Consider the following 19873-nt stretch of genomic DNA (forward strand, 5'->3'; position numbering starts at 1 on the left):
GCATCATGAGATTCTCCCAAGGGAGATGGCTATTGAACTGAAGTTTAAGTCGCTCTCATTACAAATCGCACAAACAACAGAGCTACAAACATCAAGAATCAAATCTAACAAAGCACGAATCGCAACATGACGAGAATGGGAGAGAGGAGGGGGATTACCCAGCCGATATTCACCCTTGGAGCCTCTCTTCAAGAGGATCCGCTAGGGCAGCCGAGGAGGTGGAGGAGAACAGCTCCGGAGGAGAGGCGGCGGCTAGGGTTTTAAAGTTGGCTGCCCGTGGGGAATTAGGGCTCGAGTTCGATCGATGCCTCTCGAGATGCGTCGATCCGCGTTTAGGACTGGAGTTGTGGCCTCATCATATAGGCCGGCTAACACTAGGATCCATCAGCCCAGCTCGCGGCCCACTAAACGCCTACGCAGATGCTCCTCGTCGGGCTAAAACAAACAGAACCGAAATAACGCTTTACTAGTTTGTCTTTCTCTTATTGGGCTTTTGGTCCATCTAACTTAAATGTCCCAAATTTTAAGGCCCATGTGGTGCCTTAAACCGGGCCTGATATAGCCATACCATGGGCGGCCGGTCATCATCTAATCCACATGTTGTGATCCTTATTCGTCTTTTTTTCTTTACGAGTACAAAACCCATTGAAGGCTCAGCCAGTAGGCCTACCTAACCAATTCTTGCCGCTGGCCACAAGTCCATCCAACATGCAAAAAAAAAAGTCTTCACATTTGTATGGAGAGATCGGTTTGTGTGTACGGTGCATCATCATCATCATCATTGTTCATTGCAAATAGTATACACACGGCCACGACCCACGAGGGCTCCATCTCGAAATTCACAGCACAAGGCCTCTGTCGAGGCGTTCCGTTCCAGACGTCACTCGCAAAAAGTGAAAACAAGAGGAGGCCGCATCGTGCTGAACCGCTGATGCTCAACTGTTCGAGTAGATTATGCCAGTAAGTTTATGCTACTAGCCTGGTAGGTCAACGTACCTCGACTGATAATCTGTTATACAGGAGTGCTCCTATGTCCTAGACATGCGGTTTCCAATATCTTACTCCCTCCTGCTCCGATCACCGTAACCCCAAAAGAGGATATGGTTGTAAACAGCAGGGGCACTAGTTTACTGCAATTCCGGGTGAACGTGAACCAATCAGCGACGGCGGAATCGGTATCTCCACATCCGCGCGCCTCGGAACCCGGGCGCGCCAGCAAGCATGCATGCCGTGGAGACTGACGTAGCTCGTACTTTAACGACCTCCTCGGCACGGCAGGCACGGGCTCGCAACTTGCAGCGGCGCTGCGCGCGCACGGCGGCGGCGGCGGCGGCGGCCGGGACGGCAGAGCCCGGCCATCAGGGGAGGGCTCGTCGGCTCGTACTCGAGTTGTCAACGCCTCGCGACCATGCGCTTGGGGCGTGGACGGTGCAGTTTTTGCAGGGACCCAAGCGCGCGGCGTGGTAGCCAGCTGGGTGCTCAGCCTCGCCAGCTCCGGCAACCGGAGTCTCTGTTTCTTCGTCCATAATTCACCGCCAAGCACTTTACCTGAACGTTTTTTTGTATCTGAACTTCCTGGAGACCGTTGACCGGCCCCAACTAGCTTGCAGCTTCTCTTATTTTTCTTTGTTTCATTCGATTGTTCTTATTTTCTTTGTTTCATTCGATTGTTCTTGGGTTGATGGATTCCAATTTTCAAAGCTTGGCCGAATGGATGGCTTGCCGTTGGCCGTTGCGGGAAGGGACCGAGCTGAACGAGTAGCTAACTGAGCGGAGCGCAGAGAGCTTTCTGACGAAACTGGCAGGCGGGCAAATCATACAGATGCCCTGTTGGCGAGCTGAACGTACGAGCCGTGCAGGTGCAAACCACGCGAGAAAACAGAAGCAATCAATGGTTTTTTTCTGCCTCTCAAATCGGCCCTAATTACTTCTCTGTCCACGGAACAGAAGGCATGCTTGGTTCGTGGGCGAGGAGCATTATATCGGAGTCTGAAGATGCAGCAGCATTGCACGCCACAGCACAGCTGCAAAAAAAAAATGAAAAGGGGGAAGACGAAAGAGCGCAAAACAAAAAAGCATGCAAGCTACTCTCCATGGTATATACATATATCCAACCAAAATTCCATCTGGAATACAGACTTTGACCATTATAACAATCTGGTTAATTAACTTGTTGCCGTTGGCTTATTAGACTACGACACCAGTAACCAGTGGTAATATAACGGGAATACATCCAATAACATATATATATTCCAAAATGTAGATCGTTTAGCTTTGTTATATCCAGATATATAGCAAAATCTATAGAAAAATCAAAACGACCTATATTTTGAAACGGAAGTAGCAGTATTAGGGACGGATGGTGATGAGTAATCCTTGAGACGTTCAACCTACTAGTACCAGCTATTCATATAGACATCAATAATGCAAGCATAATTATAGGAGCCGTTAATTGGGCTCGAAGTAGGCCATGGCCTACGCACAGCACAACCAATGCGGATGCCAAAAGAGATTGGTTTCAAGCTGGGAAGACAAGAGGGGAAAAGTCATGGCGCCTGCTAGAAGCAATTCCGCAATCATGCATGTGCAAGTGCAGTGCGTCACCGTGGGAGTACTTGCCGCGCCAGTTAATTTCCTTTACCTGCACGATAAACCCGTCCTCTCTCTTTAAGGTTCACCCGACGGGGAAAGCACATTTTGGCAGCTTTTTCTTGCAAAGCAAAGTCGATGGATGTACGAATGCCCTACCACATTAGCATCTGATGCTCGGAAAGCATACTGCATGCAGGTAACCAATCGAAGCATGTGCGGTGTTGTTCGGTTAGGAGAAGCTGAGCTTTTTATCTTTCTGGTTTTACTCGACCGGGCTGTTTGTTCGTATGATACAGTTTAGTTTTCCTTCAAGCAACTGACCACGTATCAATGTTACTAAGGGTGCGTTTGGTTCAGCTGTGAGCTGTTAAAAAGCTGCTGTCACATGTCTGCTGTGAGATGACTGCCGTGAAAAAACTGAAAGTCGTTTGGTTCAAACAGCTGTGAGTTGTCGACTGTGAAAAGTTATATATTATCTTTATGTAAATTGACAGTATACAATATTTATTTGTGATGACCAAATTCTTTTTCCTTTAAATCTTTATTTTTTATATATATGAAAATATTTGGAGTTAATTTTTTTGTATTCTTTTTTATTTTTATTTTTCTATATATGAAAATCTTTATTTTTTATATATAAAAAAGAATTGAAAGGGTATATATGTGACCAATGTAGGTGTGTAGTTTTCACAAATTCGGAAAAGCTGCAAAATCAGGGTACAACCTGCTTTCAAATTTGTACCACAGAAAAGCAGCTTTTTTAAAGCAGCTGCAGAAAAGTTGAACCCCTTTAATTCAACTTCCGCTTTCTGAAAGCAGAATCAGGCTCAAAAAACTGAACCAAACATAGCCTAAAGCAAGCCATAACTTGTTTCTAGTTGAAAACTTTGACGACACAATTTATAGACGTCTGAGTCAAGATCTGATGATTTGTTGCCTACTTTTACCATAACTATGTGACAGGCGGTTGTTTCTTCCCTCAACTTAATTGAAGAGCAGTGTTACTGCCGGTACATAAAAAATAAGGCAGAGTGTTGCGAAGATGGGTGGAAGATTGTCCATGATAGGGCATAGTTAAAAAAAAGTGTGGGGGCACACATGATTGTGACTGTGAAAGAAACACTAGCCTTATTAGACTTTGGCTTGAGTAATCTCCATATATATGTCAAATAGTGTTGCAATAGAAGCTCAAAAAATTTAACAAATCAATTTACAACATGTTTGCGTGCATGTATTTATAGGGGTGAGTGTGCGTGCATGTGGTGAGCATCTGCATTTGTATTATGTTCGTAAAAAAATGATGGGCAAAGTCAGAAAATTTTATCGTCGATGTCAGTGCAATGTACTTAACCTATACTTTGAAATTATAATTTTATGGATAACACAATGAAAACTAAATGATGATATATTATGAGATTGTTAAGTTTTACAATAGTAATTATCCTTTACAATTTCAATTCCTCGCTACCACTATGCAAAATGTTGTGTCACATCAGCACATTTGCTGACATGATAGGGTAACTATGAGGAGAGATGTGGGAGAGTTTCATAGGATGAGAGAGAGGTTTATCACCATAACACTCCTCTAGCACAGTTACCAAGTTCTTAGTCTTGGTAACTATGTAATGAAACTATGCACAGAGATTGGTTTAACATCATCATTTGGAATATCTGAATATGCAATAACCACTATCATGAGTTGTAAAAACAATTAGTCGCTTATCTAACATTCTGCTAAAAAAAAGTAGATCAAAGAATGAAGAATGAAACTAAGCTCTTTCGGCCTCCACTTGCTTACGAAAATGTTGCCGTTGTCAGCTGACAACGCCAACTACACGTAGCTCCACCCTGGCTAGGCATCTCAAGGTTTCTTCGACTTAATGAAGGGCAGTGCCATTCTAGGTAAAAAAAATAAAGGCATAGTATCACAAAGTTGCCATATATATTGTGACTTTACTGTGATTAGTGTCCATATATATTGGTGTTCCCAAAAACAATCTATATTTTGTTTCGAGCAAAAGAAATTACACACAAATTGTTAGTTGTCTTCATTTGAGGTCAAGCTAATTGTTTGCTAATATATTTTGACCTTTGTTTGGTTACTAAGGCAGATGGTGTGACGAAGTTAGGAACAGAATCATCTCTATGAGAGGGCAACCTGTAGATTCCACAAGCCAAGCCAGGATCGGGTTGAGATCTATAAAAGGATGAAAAATTATTGTGCCTATAATATCAACGTCTAGGCCCACCCGATAACCTGATCGGTGCAGCAAAATCAAGCCAAGTCAGGTTGGGTTTGGCCTCGAACTAGTCAACCGTTCTTTTCCCACGTAAAAATACTTTGCTTTTTTATAAATTTCGGGCTAGGCTCGGGCTAGGCCTAATCATTTGGCCTCGAAATTCCTACCTAAGCACGTCTAACAAGTCAATCGTCCCTTCATTTTTGTGATCAATCAGACTCGGGTCGGGCTTGGGACGTGTGAAGCACTCCGGTTACGAACTTTGGTGCTTGTAAAATGTTAGGCATCACAACCTTAAGCATTGGACCAATATTGCCACAACTGTGGCTTGCACGCCCGCATATCCACTACACCAAATTAGCTCAATTTTATGGGCCACATCTAATTTCATCGGCCAAACGCAAGCCGACGAAAATAACAAACTTATTTCATCGGCTTACACAAGCCGACGAAATTTGAGCGTATTTTCGTCGGCCTAGCGCGGACCAACGAAAACAAGTCCATATTTTCGTCGGCTAGGCACGGGCCGACGAAACAAAGCAGAGATTTTCGTCGGCAGGCCGACGAAAATAGATCTAATTTCGTCGGCTCACTCTGGCCGACGAAAATATCGGTACCCTAAGTACCGGCCTCCCCTCGATTTGGTTGTCTTCTACGCAGCAGATTGAGCCCCCACCCCAGCGCCCGCCAACACCGCCCCCGGCCCAGCGCCCCGCCGCCACGGCCCCGCCCCGCGGCCCCCCTGCCACCGCCCCGCGTGCCCCCCTCCCCGCCGCCCCGCGGCCCTGCGGCCGCCCCACTGCCCCGCCGCCCCGGGGGCTGCCGCCGCCTCGCACGGCTCCCCGCCGCGGCCCCGCGGCCTTCCGCTGCGCAGCAGCCCACCGGCGCCGGCCCCGAGGTCCCACGCCGCGACCCCGAGGCCCGCCACCACCCCCGAGGTCCCACGCCGCGGCACCGCCCCCCCCCCAGGCCCACGCAATGCCCCCACGGCCAGCCGCCTCCCCACGGGCCCCGTCGCCGCCCCCGAGGTCCCACACTGCGGCCCCGCGGCCCACTGCCGCCCTGCCGGCCCCCGCCGCCACCCCCGAGGCCCCACGCCATGCCCCTGCGGCCCGCCGCGGCCCTGTGGCCCGCTGCCGCCCCGCAGGCCCCCGCCGCCACCCCGAGGCCCCACGCCGTGCCCCCGCGGCCCACCGCCGCCCACAGGTATGCCTGCCCGTTCTCTTTCCTGCTAGTTTCGAACTAACTGAATAACTATTAAACTTAGTGATGCATTGTTGTCCATTACTCTAAGGCCAGAAGCTGTATTACTCTAAAAATATTTGTGTTACATTTTCTTGATAATTTTTGTTTGCTTAGTATCATTAATGAAGTGATATTTCTCACTTTCGTTATGAAGTAGCTAGTTTGAGAAAATGAGAGAGGATCGAAGACATGTAAGCATCCTTACTCTAACTACCTTATTTATATAACTCGTTATGAGTTAACAAAATTTTAAAAATTGTAGTGCATGAAGGATAGCAGTGTCCATGATGATCTAAGATTGCTTTCACATGGAAGCACGACTGCAAGGACTTATGGTTGTTATGACATAAACGGATTTCGGTTCCGTTCAACCAAGTTTGAAGCAAAAAAATCCACGTGCCGTCACAACAAATAGTGGAGTTGTGACCACTGCGAGTGCATCAGATGGTTCTATCACGGAGTATTTCGGTGTCATTTAGAATATATTGGAGCTGAAGTTTGAAGGTTCAAAAGATTTAAGAGTTGTGTTCTTTTATTGTGATTGATTCAATAATAAATTAGGTTCTGGGGTAAAGCATAACAAAAAACTTGGTTTAGTGGAGGTGAACCATAAATTGCGACTTTCTGGTTACAATCCATTTATCCTCTCACACCAAGTTGAGATGGTCTATTATATGTCGTATCCATGCTGTTCGGAAAGTTTAGAACCATGGTGGATTGTTCAGAGAGTATGTCCTCCTGGTCGATTGTCTATTCCTGGAGATGAAGGTTATGATAAATGATAGATTAGATGGTGACACCGGTGGTGTAATAGTTTCTGAGGTCCGTAAGAAAAAAAGGCCACATCGTGCAAGCAAAATAATGTTGACAACATATAGGCATGGTACTACTCATGGTGACTCCGTAGCTGAAGAAGATGACCCCAAGGACTTTTAACATGTAATGTGATATAAAAACTAGTTTTTCTTAGTAGTGTTTTATTTGCTAATTGTTGTTATGAAACTTGTTATCTTTTATTTACCATTGCTTTATATGATATTAACTAACCATATTTCATTTTTTTCAGGATGAGGTCATTTGTGCACTCTCTGAAGGGAAAGAAGTATGTATCCTCATCTTTAAGGAGTCAGGCAAAGAAGAATGATGGCTCCGTATCTTCGGATAGGTCTTCTCTCTTTAGAGGCAGCAGTTCTCACCTAAGCCGAAGAAGTGCACTTCAGCGATGTCTAGATGAGACTGTGCAAGTTAGTCATATGTAGTTTGCATGTGTAATTTTATTTCATTAATAACACTAAATATCTACTTGTCTTTGAACAGCAAGAAGAGGAAGGTAGGGGTGCGGATGAGGAAGAATATGTCGTGAATGTGGATGGAGATGGAGATGGAGGTGGAGAGGGAGATGGGTGCGAGGACAGAGAAGAGTGCGAGGATAGAGATGGAGATGCAGAGGAGGAGGAAGAGGAGGATACTGCTGCTCAACCTATGTTTAGGTACTTATGATCATTTCATGAAAAATTTTATATGAGCTAGCTAACTAATACAATACATTTAGACTTAGAGGCAACAATGTGATGACTCCTGCAGCAACCAATTCGGCAAATCGTCGACAGATTAGGCCATATGGGGATTGGTAAATAATCTATTTTATTGTTGTGATTGTTTCATTTAATACATTATATAGTTCAAGTAAGAAACATAATGGCTATCATGCTCTAATTGTAGGCTGTGGGACGACATTTGTTGGGAAGGAAGAAATAGGTTAAGACCTGTGAATGCAACATTGGGAACACTTTGTCGATTTCACTACCCAGGAATGGTCACAATTGAAGGTGTGCTTCAGGCTGCATTGAAGTGGGAGCACTATAAGCTGCAATCGGATGATCAGGGCGTCACGACTGCAGCGAGGGTTTGGAATGAGTTCTGGGTAATTTTTTATCATAACTTGTCTAACTTGTATAACTACTATCTATTTGATTCATTTATAAGTTGTCTAACTAATTTATTTTCCTTTTTAGGAGAGGTATCGTTTGCCGGAGGGGGAGGAGCGGTGCCTACAAGCTAGGGCTCGTTCTGTGTTCGGCAAGGCAGCGACGAAGGTGGTAAGGGATATGATGTCCAATGCTCGTATACAGTGTGTTTGTTTATACTATAAAAAAATAAAGCTGCAAGACATGAACAAGAAACTGGGCGCTTCTGAGATATATCTCCGAGAGGATGAGTACCTTCAAGTTGATATTAGCGGTTTGCCTTGGTTGAGAAAGTATCCAGATGCTTGGCGAGCACTTTGTGCTTATTAGGCTTCACCCAGCTTTATGGAAAAATCCAAGATGAAGAGAGCTAATCGTCAAGCAGGACCATGGGTTACACAAAGATATGGGGCTGATGGACACCTTCATTTGGCTCGTCGAATGGTAGGTGTTTATTATTTCAATTTGATTATTATGTACTTACTTGCAATATCACAATTTCTTTTTTGCCAGGAGGCACAAAGTGGGGTGGCCCCAAGCTATATTGAGACATACATTCGAGGCCACCACGGCGCAGATCCTACATAGCCAGAGTTGCTTTGCAGTGAAAATACCGCACAGACTCTGGTTAGTAAAATAATTTAATTTCAATTAAGTGATGATTTGAATATTATCTTATTATTGGTTGCCTGAATGGTAGGTGAGATATGGTGATGAAATGGTGGCACGTCATGGGGAGGAGTACGATTGGAGGAGGAGTGATGTGGATATCGGTGCCTTATACTCAAGCGGGGGAGGGAAGAAGCATGGTAGGTTCAGCATTTTGAATGGCGTTATTGATACAAGTGGTGCTTTGAGTGAGGCAAGGTGTTCTCAGTCCTCTCAGAGTTCTCGGAGCTACCAACGGGAAAGAAAAAAAGAAAGTCGACTGCAGGAGGAGATAAAGCAACATAGAGAGGCGATGCAGAGGCAAGAGGAGTGGGCAAGGAAACAACACGAGTACATGCAAGGTTTTTTCGCTCAGCAACGACAGATTCAGGTACTATGCAAGTTTGATAATTTTTCATGTCCTTATGCACTTTTTATTGCTATAAGATACTTGATTTATTATCGGTTTTTAGAAAATACTAGCGGTTACCCTTGGCTCACAATTTAATTTGCCACCTCTTCCTTCGCCTCCTCCACCACCATCGACTTTTGTACCATATATGCATATACTGTCTCCACAAGTGGTAATTCTATCGTATAACTAGCAATGCTCAAATTTTCTTATATATACGTACTATATACATTTAACTTTATCTATAATCAGGGTTCGACAAGTACTCATCCTCGAGGAGTTTCTGCCAGCCCGTCCAGGCCACCATCGACAGCCCGTAATATTTCTGGAGGTGACTGCGGCAGCGGACATAATATTACCCCTCCTTGATTTGTGTTTTCGCGTTTCGTTGACATATATATGCCATTTAGACTATGGATTTCATGATTGTACTTATTGGATGTATTTGATGATTGTGTGATGATGTATTTCATAATTCTGCTTATGGATATGTTAAGTAACTGCTTATGGATGCTTATGGATGATTGTGTTTCATAATTGCTATTATATGCAGCTGTTTTTTTAGTAGGATCCCAGTATTTTCGTCGGCTAGGTTTCGTCGGCCACCTGGTCGACGAAAATACTGCAGCGTGTCCAGTTTTTTCGTCGGCTACACTAGTCGACGAAAATATGTGCGGTCGTTTTTGTCGGCCTGTCCAGCCGATGAAAATACTACCATCGTTTTTGTCGGCCAGACTGGCCGACGAAAATAGGTGCACATTTTCGTCGGCCAAGACGGCCGACGAAAATAGTTTTATTTTCGTCGGTTGCCGACGAAAATGCGCTTATTTTCGTCGATTTTATTCTGTCGGCCTAATTTCGTCGGCCGACCGACGAAAATAGCTATTTTCGACGGCTTTCGGGCTATTTTCGACGGTTTCTGGCCGACAAAATTACGCTATTTTCTTTTAGTGGTCATATACTTGCTATTTAAGGGAACTTCTTGTTGTAGACCTAAATAGCTTGCAAATTTTAATGGCATGCCACGACTTTTCCAATTTAACTCTCCAATTTATAAGTAGCCAACAAAGTTAATCATGGACCCAAACATGACAATGCCACTATATATGCAAATAAAATTGATTCCATACAGTTTTGTTGGAAAAGGAGTGTTTTACGAGACACTCTAATCCCTACACGTAGGATCTAGGTGGCTGGTGAGAAAGGATCTTATTTGTTGATGCAGCTATGAACCAAATGGGTGTCTAGCTTGGACGAACTTGCCTAGCTCATAATGTAGGAAAAACGGGCCCTTGCTTGCCTAACTGAAAAGGTCTATTCTAGGAGAAACAAAAAAGGAGCTTAATCCGGCTCAAATAAGCCTTTTTCAAAAAGCATGATGTGTATGTTCGATATAAATAGACCTTACGAAAAGAATAAATTTTTCCTCCCACCTACATGCATGCACGGGCCTAGGCTCGCGCGGCAGCTTTATCCAAGCCCGCAAGCAAGCGCAACGCACAAACTGAAGCCTGCATAAAGGGGAGCAACGAAAAGATCCCTTCAATGCGCTCCCCAACCAGCGTGAAAGCTACCGCCCGCACTCAGAGCCCAACCAGACCGTTTCTTGTTTGTCTGAGCTCGCAGCATCCTGTGCATAAAGAAAATATCCAAGTTTCCTCTCGTCTCGTCTCGTCTTCGTCTCGGTTTGCGAGACGTACGGCAGTAGTAGGTAAGACGGAGAGAAATGTACAGAGCATTGCCACCACCAGAGCACCGGTACGGACTAGCCCGGCAAGTTACTACTCGTACTAGCTAGCTAGTAGCTACGATCACCACCGGCCGGGCTCCATGCGTATTGTATTGGTGGGGAGCTGAGGCCGGCCGGGGAGCAGGAGGAGGGCCACATCAACTGGTGCGGCGAGGTGAGGTGCGGTGAGGCAGCGCGATGGCGAAACGAGAGGGGCAAAAACTAGGACCAGCCTCGTCACGCTCACCCCCACCCGGCCCCCGGCGGCGAGCCCGGCTCCGCCTGGGCGCTGGCCACGTGACGGTGGTCCGGCGAGAGCTATCTACGGGGCTCGCTGTAAGCGAGTGGCCAGCGAGTAATGATTATCTGCACTGCCCCGAAAACAACTGCTTTCCCATCCGGAATCATTGGGGCCGCTGGCTGCAAATATCTCTGGGCGCCCGCGCGCGCGGCGGCGAAACGTGAAGGTCAGCATCTCGGAGAAGAGAAGATGCCGGTGAAGGTCAGCTACCACTGACACTGAGGGTGTTGCCTGACGAGGTAGCTGTGTGTGTGTGTGTGTGTGTGAGTGAGGTCAGTGAGACAGCCGGCGGCCAGGACAGCACACATTCTCATCAAGCCGCTACTCGATCGCTTGTGTATGTGGTTACATTGCATGTCACGAGTGCAAGTAGCAAGTAAAACGGGACAATTGAGGAGGTTATTACTAGGAGAGGGAGAGGCGTGCAACGCATGATGGCAGGCAGGCCCAGCTCGGTAGCTAGCTGCCGGCGCACGTCGGCAGGCCGGAGGTATGGCGCGCTGCCCGGCCGCCAACCGACACGTGGCAGGGTACGGCAGGGGCCCTGCGAAAGCAACCGCCACGTGATGCCCAGCAGGCCGGTGTCAGAGGCCCGAAAGGGACGCGTCCCCATCCCTCATCAAAACCCACAAGCCCGCCCGCCCGCCCGCCCCGCCGCGACGCTCCGCCCTAGGGCGCCCCCATGCGAAGTTTCCAACCGACACATGCCCCGCGACCCCCGTCGAGCAACAGCGCCATGCATCACGGCCCGTCGTCAGGGTCAGGCCGATTATTATTTATTTTCTAGTGAATAAAGGTCAGGCCGGTTATTTCCCGTGGTTTTTGTAGGGGAGGGAGAGGGGATTGCTTGTTAACCTGACCGTGCCAAGCTGGCTCCGGGCAGCCGGTTGGCCAGGGGATCCGTTAACTAATCCGGGCGCGGGGATTCTGACGGGCTAGCGCGCTCTAGCTGCGGGGTGGCCGGGCGTCACGTGGGCGGGGGACGGAACTGCGTAAGCACGAGTGGGCACGTGCCGCGGGGATTCCGGGGACCCCCACCCCCACCCGCCCGCGCCTCGGGATCCTCGTCGCCCTCACGTGATTCGATGCCGTCGCCGTGCCGCACTACCGGACCGGCACGCACTCGCCGCGCGCGCATGCACGCAGCATGCCCCCCCCCGCCCGCCCCGCGCGCACCGAGCGGAGCCGGCTCCTCGCGCGCCCTTGGCTCTTGCCGCGGCGTCGCGCGCCCGTCCCCACGACCCCGCTGTGCGCCCGCCCGCTTTCCCTTGGCCTCACTCTTCCCCGTTTGGTTGCAGATAGCCATGTCCTGAGAAATTGCATGCAACGGAGTTCTCTCGGAAAAAGAAAGAAACTGCAACAGAGTTTTCCTCTTTTCATAACGGAGCTGTGAGGTGGAGGTTTTTATTTTTCACGAAATTAAAATGCAATGGGGTTTTCTTCCTGGGCAGAAATCGTACTGGCGTATCCATGCAGGCATGCGCTTGCGAGGGTGGCATCTGACAGGGGGACCGGAGCTGTATGTTTCATGTGTCGCAAGTATTAAAACGGGCGGTACTCAAAAATAATTGATGCTCTGCGCTCTGCAGTGTAGTGTGTATAGATGCCATTATTGCTAGTAAACAACTGGCCTTTGTCAGGCATTTCGTTGCTAAGCTGCGGCTCGAGAGTAATTATTTAATTCCGTCAAGTAGCGCCGGGTGTACTGGACACAGCTTCCCTGCAACTTTTTTTTTTATTTATATACCCTGTAGGTGAAACTTCGTTCATCTCCCTGGAAGTCAGAACCATACAAATATACCATCATGTCGTTGTACCATGCATGAACGCATGGCGACGATAGGTGTACGACGGGATGTCGCGGAAGCAGCATTAACGAGCTAGTAGATAGATAGATAGATAGATAGATAGATAGATAGAACGAACTAGGCCCCACATGTCAGCTCTGCTTCACGTACGCCCTTATATAGGGTGTCTGCCTCCCGGTGTACGCATGGTGCGTATGGTTTTGATTGAGTGGTGGTGGGTGTAGGACGAAGGACGCGAGAGAGGGGTGGTCCTTGACGCAAGTGAACGGGGGCGCACAGCCAGCAGGAGCCATCTTCGTGCACTTCTCATGTCCATGACGAGACAGCACTGCCCTGCTCCACACCCCCGCCGTGTGGTCCTTCATGTGGTCGCAGAATGGCAACCATCCCACCCATCATGAACCCTATCAGTGGTTCCCTGTGCAGCGCTCGGGACTCTAATTAGTTTGCTTGCCACAGCCCCCCACCATGCATGCGGGACGAGAGTATGTGTTTTTTTCCTTCAAAACTGGCGATATCAGCGCGGACGAAACCAGCCGTATCATTCGTTAACGATGACAGTCCCGCGACCGTACATGTTAGCTGAGAAAATGAGATATCCGACATGCCGCCCGTATTCGTGCTAATTATTGCCAAGGCACAAACTGTTGCGGCCATACGCTCCTTGTCGTTGCTTGAAATGGAGACATGTTTTCGAACTAATACAGCCCGAGACAAACCCTAGACCACACTAAATGAGTTGTGTTATTTTGTCTCTGATTTGGATAGCGCTAGCTATGCCATCGGTAGATGTCTGCATACATAATAAAATTTTCTTACGGCGATGCTGCGCGACTTATACAATCCATTCGTAATTTCATATCATCTTTGTAGCCGTATTTTTGCCCCCCAATTACTGTGTATCCTTGCAACGAACGAGAGCTATATATGAGCAGGTAACGAGCGGCGAGGGAGGATTAGGTCGCTCGCAGCACGCATAGCACAATGGGTCGGGGACGTTGTACGGAAGGGCGAAAGGGAACGGCCAAACGGGCGTCCACGTCTCGGACCGGAGGACGGGGGGCAGCGTGCAGGGGGTATGATTATTGCGGTGGCGCCGGCTTTTCTGGGGCTGAGATGGGAGAGATGGCGAGTGGTGAGAGGGAGGGAATTTCTCACCGCTTGCAGAGCGCGGCCCAGCCTCGCACGGTGGTGGTACGGCCATTACGCTGCCAACAAAAGTGGCCGCGCGCTAGTATTATTGTTTTCCCTCGCCACAAGTACGGAGACCTGCCGGCATTGTTATCTCTTGTCGCTTTTACGGCTGGGATTTACCATGCACGGGCGGGCGCTTTCGTTCCCAGTTCCCACTCCTGGGCACTGGCCCGGCGGTGAAAGAGAGGAAGCAGCTAGTCACTGCTCATGTCTTGTACTGCTCCACTACGAGTGCCCCCATGTCGCCATGTGTGTGTGGACGGATAACGTGCACCATGCTTCTCTCTCTCTTCCTCCCCGGCTCGTGATTCGTGAACTCCATCTCTCTCATGAGAGGACGGACGAGGTGAGAGAAGCAAGGCCGGCACGTCGTACTGGGCGGGCAACGGTGAAAGAGTTAATAAAAGGAAAGGGCACTCGGGGGAGAGAAAGTAAACGCGGGGGTGGTGGGGACTTGGCCGGCCGGGGCAGAGCCAGAGGCCCGGAGCCGAGGGGCGCGCGGGCAGGGGGTCCCCGTGGGCGCCGACACTCCACGTTGCCTTGACGTCAACCTGCGCGCCCTTTACCTGCGGTAACTACCACCGCAACCAGCCAATGCGATTCCTCAGCAGCAGCAGGCCCCACCCGGCGTCGTTAAATTCCCTGCCCTGCGCGCTCTCACCTCACCTCATCATTGATTACTGCATGGGGGTGCTGTCAGTGCGTCACACAGGCGAAAGTGACCGGTGTCCGGAGTATAGGAGTATGTTTATATGTTGCATGCAGTAACATTATCTTATCTTATCCGGACCCTCCTGAACGTAAACGCCACTCCGGTGGCCTCCTCCCGTTGAATTGGTTCACCTCATAACCCCCTTTTATCTCCTCTCATCAGGTCACTGACGAGTGTCAATACTACTACTACTGCTGCTGCCGCCGCCCAGCAGTTACCACTGTCATTTCTTGTCCATATATGATGCACGAAAGATTAATCCCACATCTTCCTCGTATGGCATGACGACCAGCTAGGAGCATAGCCAGTTTGCCCACTGCTCCCTCTCCTACTTTCGCTTTGGGCGCACAGTAGGAGGCGTGCCGGATGTAGGCTGGCTGGCTGGCTGGCTGGCTAGCTAAGCACCACCGGCTACTACCTGCTGCCTTTTGACCGGACCCAGGAGTGTCAGTGAAGCTAGCTGTAGTCAAGCCGGGACAGCTCACCGCGGGGCTCGCTGGCTGTGATGGCGGACCAGGCCGGTCGACCGGCGCTGCTGCGCGTCCCCGGCCCGGCCAGCGCGGTGGCACGTACGAATTATGCCGCCCGCCCGGTGGTGCTCCTTATCTTATGCGCCCCGCGCGGGCGGCGCGCTTTAGGCATGTGATCTCGGCGTGTGACCGATCGCGTGCACGCACGGTGCGGTGTGCCCGGCAGGCAGGCAGGCGCACCGTTCCCTCTTGTTAATTCGACGGATCGAATAGGCATGGAGCCTCCCCACGCACTCGAGATCATTAGTTTTTGCCCAGTTTGACTAGCTCCCACGAACATGATCCTTTGCCTATAGAGAGTTTTTCTTTCTTGTTTTTTTTTTCTTCACTAGCTTGCCAGCTAGCTAGCGTTAGCAGCCGTATGTTACGTTGGGCTCACTATGTAGCAGTTGTGGTACTACGCACCGTACCAGCTGTTACTTCGGCCGCTGGTTACTGGGCGGGTAGGGTACTAGTGTACTAGGTTAAAAGTTTAACGGGCGCTTTAACGAACCACCAGTTACTTTAATCAGGAGAAATCTGGGCAGATCCCTGGCTTCACCTAAATGTTTGCAGTACTTCTCCTCCTCGCTCCTCCTACATGACACATGAGGGGGGGGGGAGAGAGAGGGCGGGGTGCGCGTAAAACGACAGCTTCGCATCATTAGCTCACGTATCAATATTCCGCGTGTGTCAGAGGCACCATGTGTCAACATGTCCCGTGTCGGGCTTTGTCGCAGTACTGGCTACTGCGTGGTGCACATCTGCGCGGAAGCTTTCTTTTCAACCTGCAGCAAGCTAGCTAGCTGCCCCCACGCGGCCGGTTTTAATTGGGGTGGTGGAAACGAACTGGGTTACAGCCAGTAATAATCAATGAGCCCATGATCCATTCACCGTACGAGGCCACGTACCACGCGCCCTCTCTCACTTTCTCGCTCGCTCGAACGAGCCGGCGCCGGCGATCGTTAACCGAAAAGGCTGCGGAGCCCTGCGGCTAGCGCAGTTCGATCGGAAAAATTTAGTGTCGCAGCGGCGCGCGGTGCGCTCTGATCCTGTGCTGCGCTGCGGCGACCGCGAGTTATTACGAGCGCTGCGCTCGCCGGAGCGGCCAAGCAGCGTGTGGTGGCGCGGGAAGGCTCGCCTTTACGCTAGCTAGCTCGCTGCGCGTCGACGTACTCACGCCGGCCGGCCGGGCGGCCTTGATGGCGCATGTGCCCAGTCGCCGCATACCGAAGCATGCGCGCAGGCGGGCGCAGCTGGCCTCTGCTCCGCCCGCACCCCGGATAAAGAAAGATTCCCCGAGGGGGTCCGGCGCGGCGAGCCCGGCCGGCCGGGCCTCCGCTCCCAAATCCGTCGAGGCGGGCGCGCGCCGCGGCAGGCCACCGTCTGACGGCGGGGGGGGGGGGTGGCGGCTTTATTGCATGCCGAGACCGGCAAAGACGAGCGGCCGAGGCGGCGAAGGCGCCAGCCAATCGAGCCCGCCCTCCGGGAACGGCAGGCAGTCACTTCCGTCGGGTCGGGTAGATAGACAGGGCGGAGGAGAGGACAGAGGGAAATTGACCGATTAACCATTCTCGGTGCGTGGCAGACTTTTCCCCCTGCTGCCGCGTACGAATGCCCCTGCGAGGTGAGCAGCATTGATTTCCGCCAGGATGCTTCGGCATCCACTTCCATGGACACTTGCACAGGCTACAGCTCATGGAGTCACGTGGTCGTGTGCATGCATTACGGTTAAAGTAACAGGATTCTTTCTTTCTTTCTTTCTCCCCCGGCCCTCCCCACCCCCTCTCTCTCCAAAAGAAAAAATACTGAGACTGCTGCTACTAGTACAGCCAGTAGCTAACGGAATTATGCTAGGTAAGGGGGTGAGAGAGAGAGAGAGAGAGAGATGGTGGAGCATATGAATGTGGGTGGGCAGAGAGAGAGAGAGAGAGAGAGGATGGATGCAGTGCATGGGATGGGTCACGTTGGGGCCTGCTGCCGTGCTGGGCTGCAGCTTCCTCTCCCTCTGCACGCTAATTCTATACTCCCCCTAATCGCACCCCCCTAATGCTATCTTCTGCACAGCTTTTGTCAAACATAGTTTTGTGCACACACATGCACTGGCGCCACTAGCTAGCTCCGCCCCTCTCTCCCTCTCCCTCCCCCGCTTCCCTCTATATTAATTACTTCGCAACAACCCCTTGCTCCGTTACTGGTGATCGAGTGACTGGAGCCCTCCAAAGCCCAGCACTATTTCTTCTCCCCCTCCTCGCACCTCTCCCCCTCTCATCACGCCACTCCCTCCCCTCCTCCCGCCTCTCACTCTCGCCACAGCTACTACCAAGGCTCTAGCTGCTAGCTCGTACTAAAACGAGCACACTGTCACTGCTCGCTCGCCGGCCTCAAGGAACTGCCCAGTGCCAATTTAAGTACCACGCCGTACGGCTAGCTCTAGTGCCCGCGTGCGATGGCGTCGGAGTGGGAAATGGCCATGGGGGTGGAGCTCGGCATGGGCATGGGCACGTACCACGGCCACCACCACAACGCCTCCAGCATCACCACCGCGCCGATGAGCAGCCACCACAGCGGCGCCGCCAGCTTCTCCACGCCGCACCACCACCATTACTACGGGATGCCGCCCGTGGGCGACGCCATGCGGGTCGACGAGCTCCTCGACCTCTCCACCGGCGCCGGCGCCCACGACTTCTTCCCCACCGCCGCGGCGGCCGCGGCCACGGACAACGGGCATCACTCGGGGGCCATGGGTGAGCCGTCGCCCACCGCCAACTCGTCGGATCACCAGACGTCGCTCCTCTCCTTCGCCGACGAGTTCTACATACCCGTAAGCACCAAATTAATAGCGATCGCAAAACCAGCATGCATCTACATCACTAGCTACCTATATGAATGTGTTTCTGCCTTCCTGGTAGCTTAGTTACCTAGCTACTTTGAGAGACATGAGATCGCTGAACAATTGCGCGCGATACATGATGATGATGCAGAGCGAGGAAGCTGCGGAGCTGGAGTGGCTATCCAAGTTCGTGGACGACTCCTACTCCGACATGCCGAATTACTCGTCGGCAGCGCATGCCGCAATGGCAGCGGCTGCTGCCGCTAACGCGGCCGGCAACGGTGGTGGCAACTCGGTCGGTCAGGACAGCTGCGTCACGGCGGCGCCCGGCCGCGGCGCGCGTAGCAAGCGGTCCCGCGCGACCGCCGCGGCTGCCGCGGCGTGGCACTCCCTCGTGCCGCGCCCACCGTCGCAGTCGTCGCCATCATCGTCCTGCTCGTCCTCGGACTTCCCGTCGTCGAACAAGCCTGGGCGTCCGAACGGCGCCAACGGCAGCCGCGGCAAGAAGAGCCCGGGCCCCGGCGGGGCCGCGCCGGAGGTGGGCATGGAGGGCGGCGTCCGGCGGTGCACGCACTGCGCGTCGGAGAAGACGCCGCAGTGGCGGACCGGGCCCCTGGGCCCCAAGACCCTGTGCAACGCGTGCGGCGTGCGGTTCAAGTCCGGGCGTCTCATGCCGGAGTACCGGCCGGCGGCCAGCCCCACGTTCGTGCTGACGCAGCACTCGAACTCGCACCGCAAGGTCATGGAGCTGCGCCGCCAGAAGGAGCTGATCCTCATCCGCGGCAGCCACCGCGACGCGGCCGCGGCCGCCGCTGCCGCCTCGGCGGCGGCCGGGTCCGCCGGGCCGAGGCCGGAGCTCATGTTCCGCGACTACGGCGTGTGTTGATAGCCAGCCGGCCGGAGAGGCCCGGCCCGGGGAGCTGGCCGTGCGTTGCATGCATGGAGCCCTCTAGATCCTTTTGCGAACGAAATTCTGCCGCCGTTTCTTCTTTTCTTTCTTCGATCGATCGCCATGCGTATTCCAGATATTTTTCCTTTCTCCTTTTGTTAATTACTATTAAATTGTTGGTACCTACTACCTCCCCGCTTCCAAGTTCTATGAGAGATCAATGAATTCTGTTGGTATAATTGTGGTCGCTTTGTGAGCAATCACGCGCCTAAAAACGCCATGTATCGCGTACACGGATGGTCCTGATTGTGATTTAGCGAGCATATCATCAGTTATGGCGCGCACCCCGTCCGCACTGCTCCATACTTGTACGTGTATGCGTGCACCGCGAGCGCGAGTGCCATCTTCTTAAGTGAGTGACAGATCTCCTCGACAAGTTTCGAAGAGACGGAAACTCTAGGATACTTGCATTGTATGTATGCTCATCAGTTTGTCCTTCAGTTTTCTGTTATTTCTAGGTGAGATTTCTCCTTTCTCTTAGCTGCATCGGAGTACTTTGCTCTCATCGGGTTGCAGCGGCTAGCTTTCCTCGTGGTTATTACTCCTACTACTCCATGCTTCTTTTTTCCTCACCGGTAGGTCAAGCTTTTTCCATGGCGGAAAAGAAGGGAGACGAGAGGACAGGGAGGGAGGGTGAGAGAGCCGGGAATGGTGGGTGGGCCAGCACGTGACTTGGCCCTATCGCGGCCTTTTTGGCAGGGGAAAGAGTGGGCGATGCTCCGGTCACGTGACCG

The 19873-nt window shown here is 51.2% G+C and overlaps 1 protein-coding gene across 1 annotated transcript; it reads left to right on the forward strand.

The window, feature by feature from the left end:
- Positions 1-17459: 17459 nt before the first annotated feature.
- LOC112876021 (GATA transcription factor 2-like) lies at positions 17460-19326 on the forward strand. Its single transcript, XM_025940050.1, has 2 exons — positions 17460-18181; positions 18342-19326. The coding sequence occupies exons 1-2, from the start codon at positions 17807-17809 to the stop codon at positions 19074-19076; spliced, it is 1110 nt and encodes a 369-aa protein (XP_025795835.1). The 5' UTR covers positions 17460-17806; the 3' UTR covers positions 19077-19326.
- Positions 19327-19873: the final 547 nt, after the last annotated feature.

Source organism: Panicum hallii, chromosome 9 (genome assembly GCF_002211085.1).
Source record: "Panicum hallii strain FIL2 chromosome 9, PHallii_v3.1, whole genome shotgun sequence".
In the NCBI taxonomy this organism is placed as follows: Eukaryota; Viridiplantae; Streptophyta; class Magnoliopsida; order Poales; family Poaceae; genus Panicum; species Panicum hallii.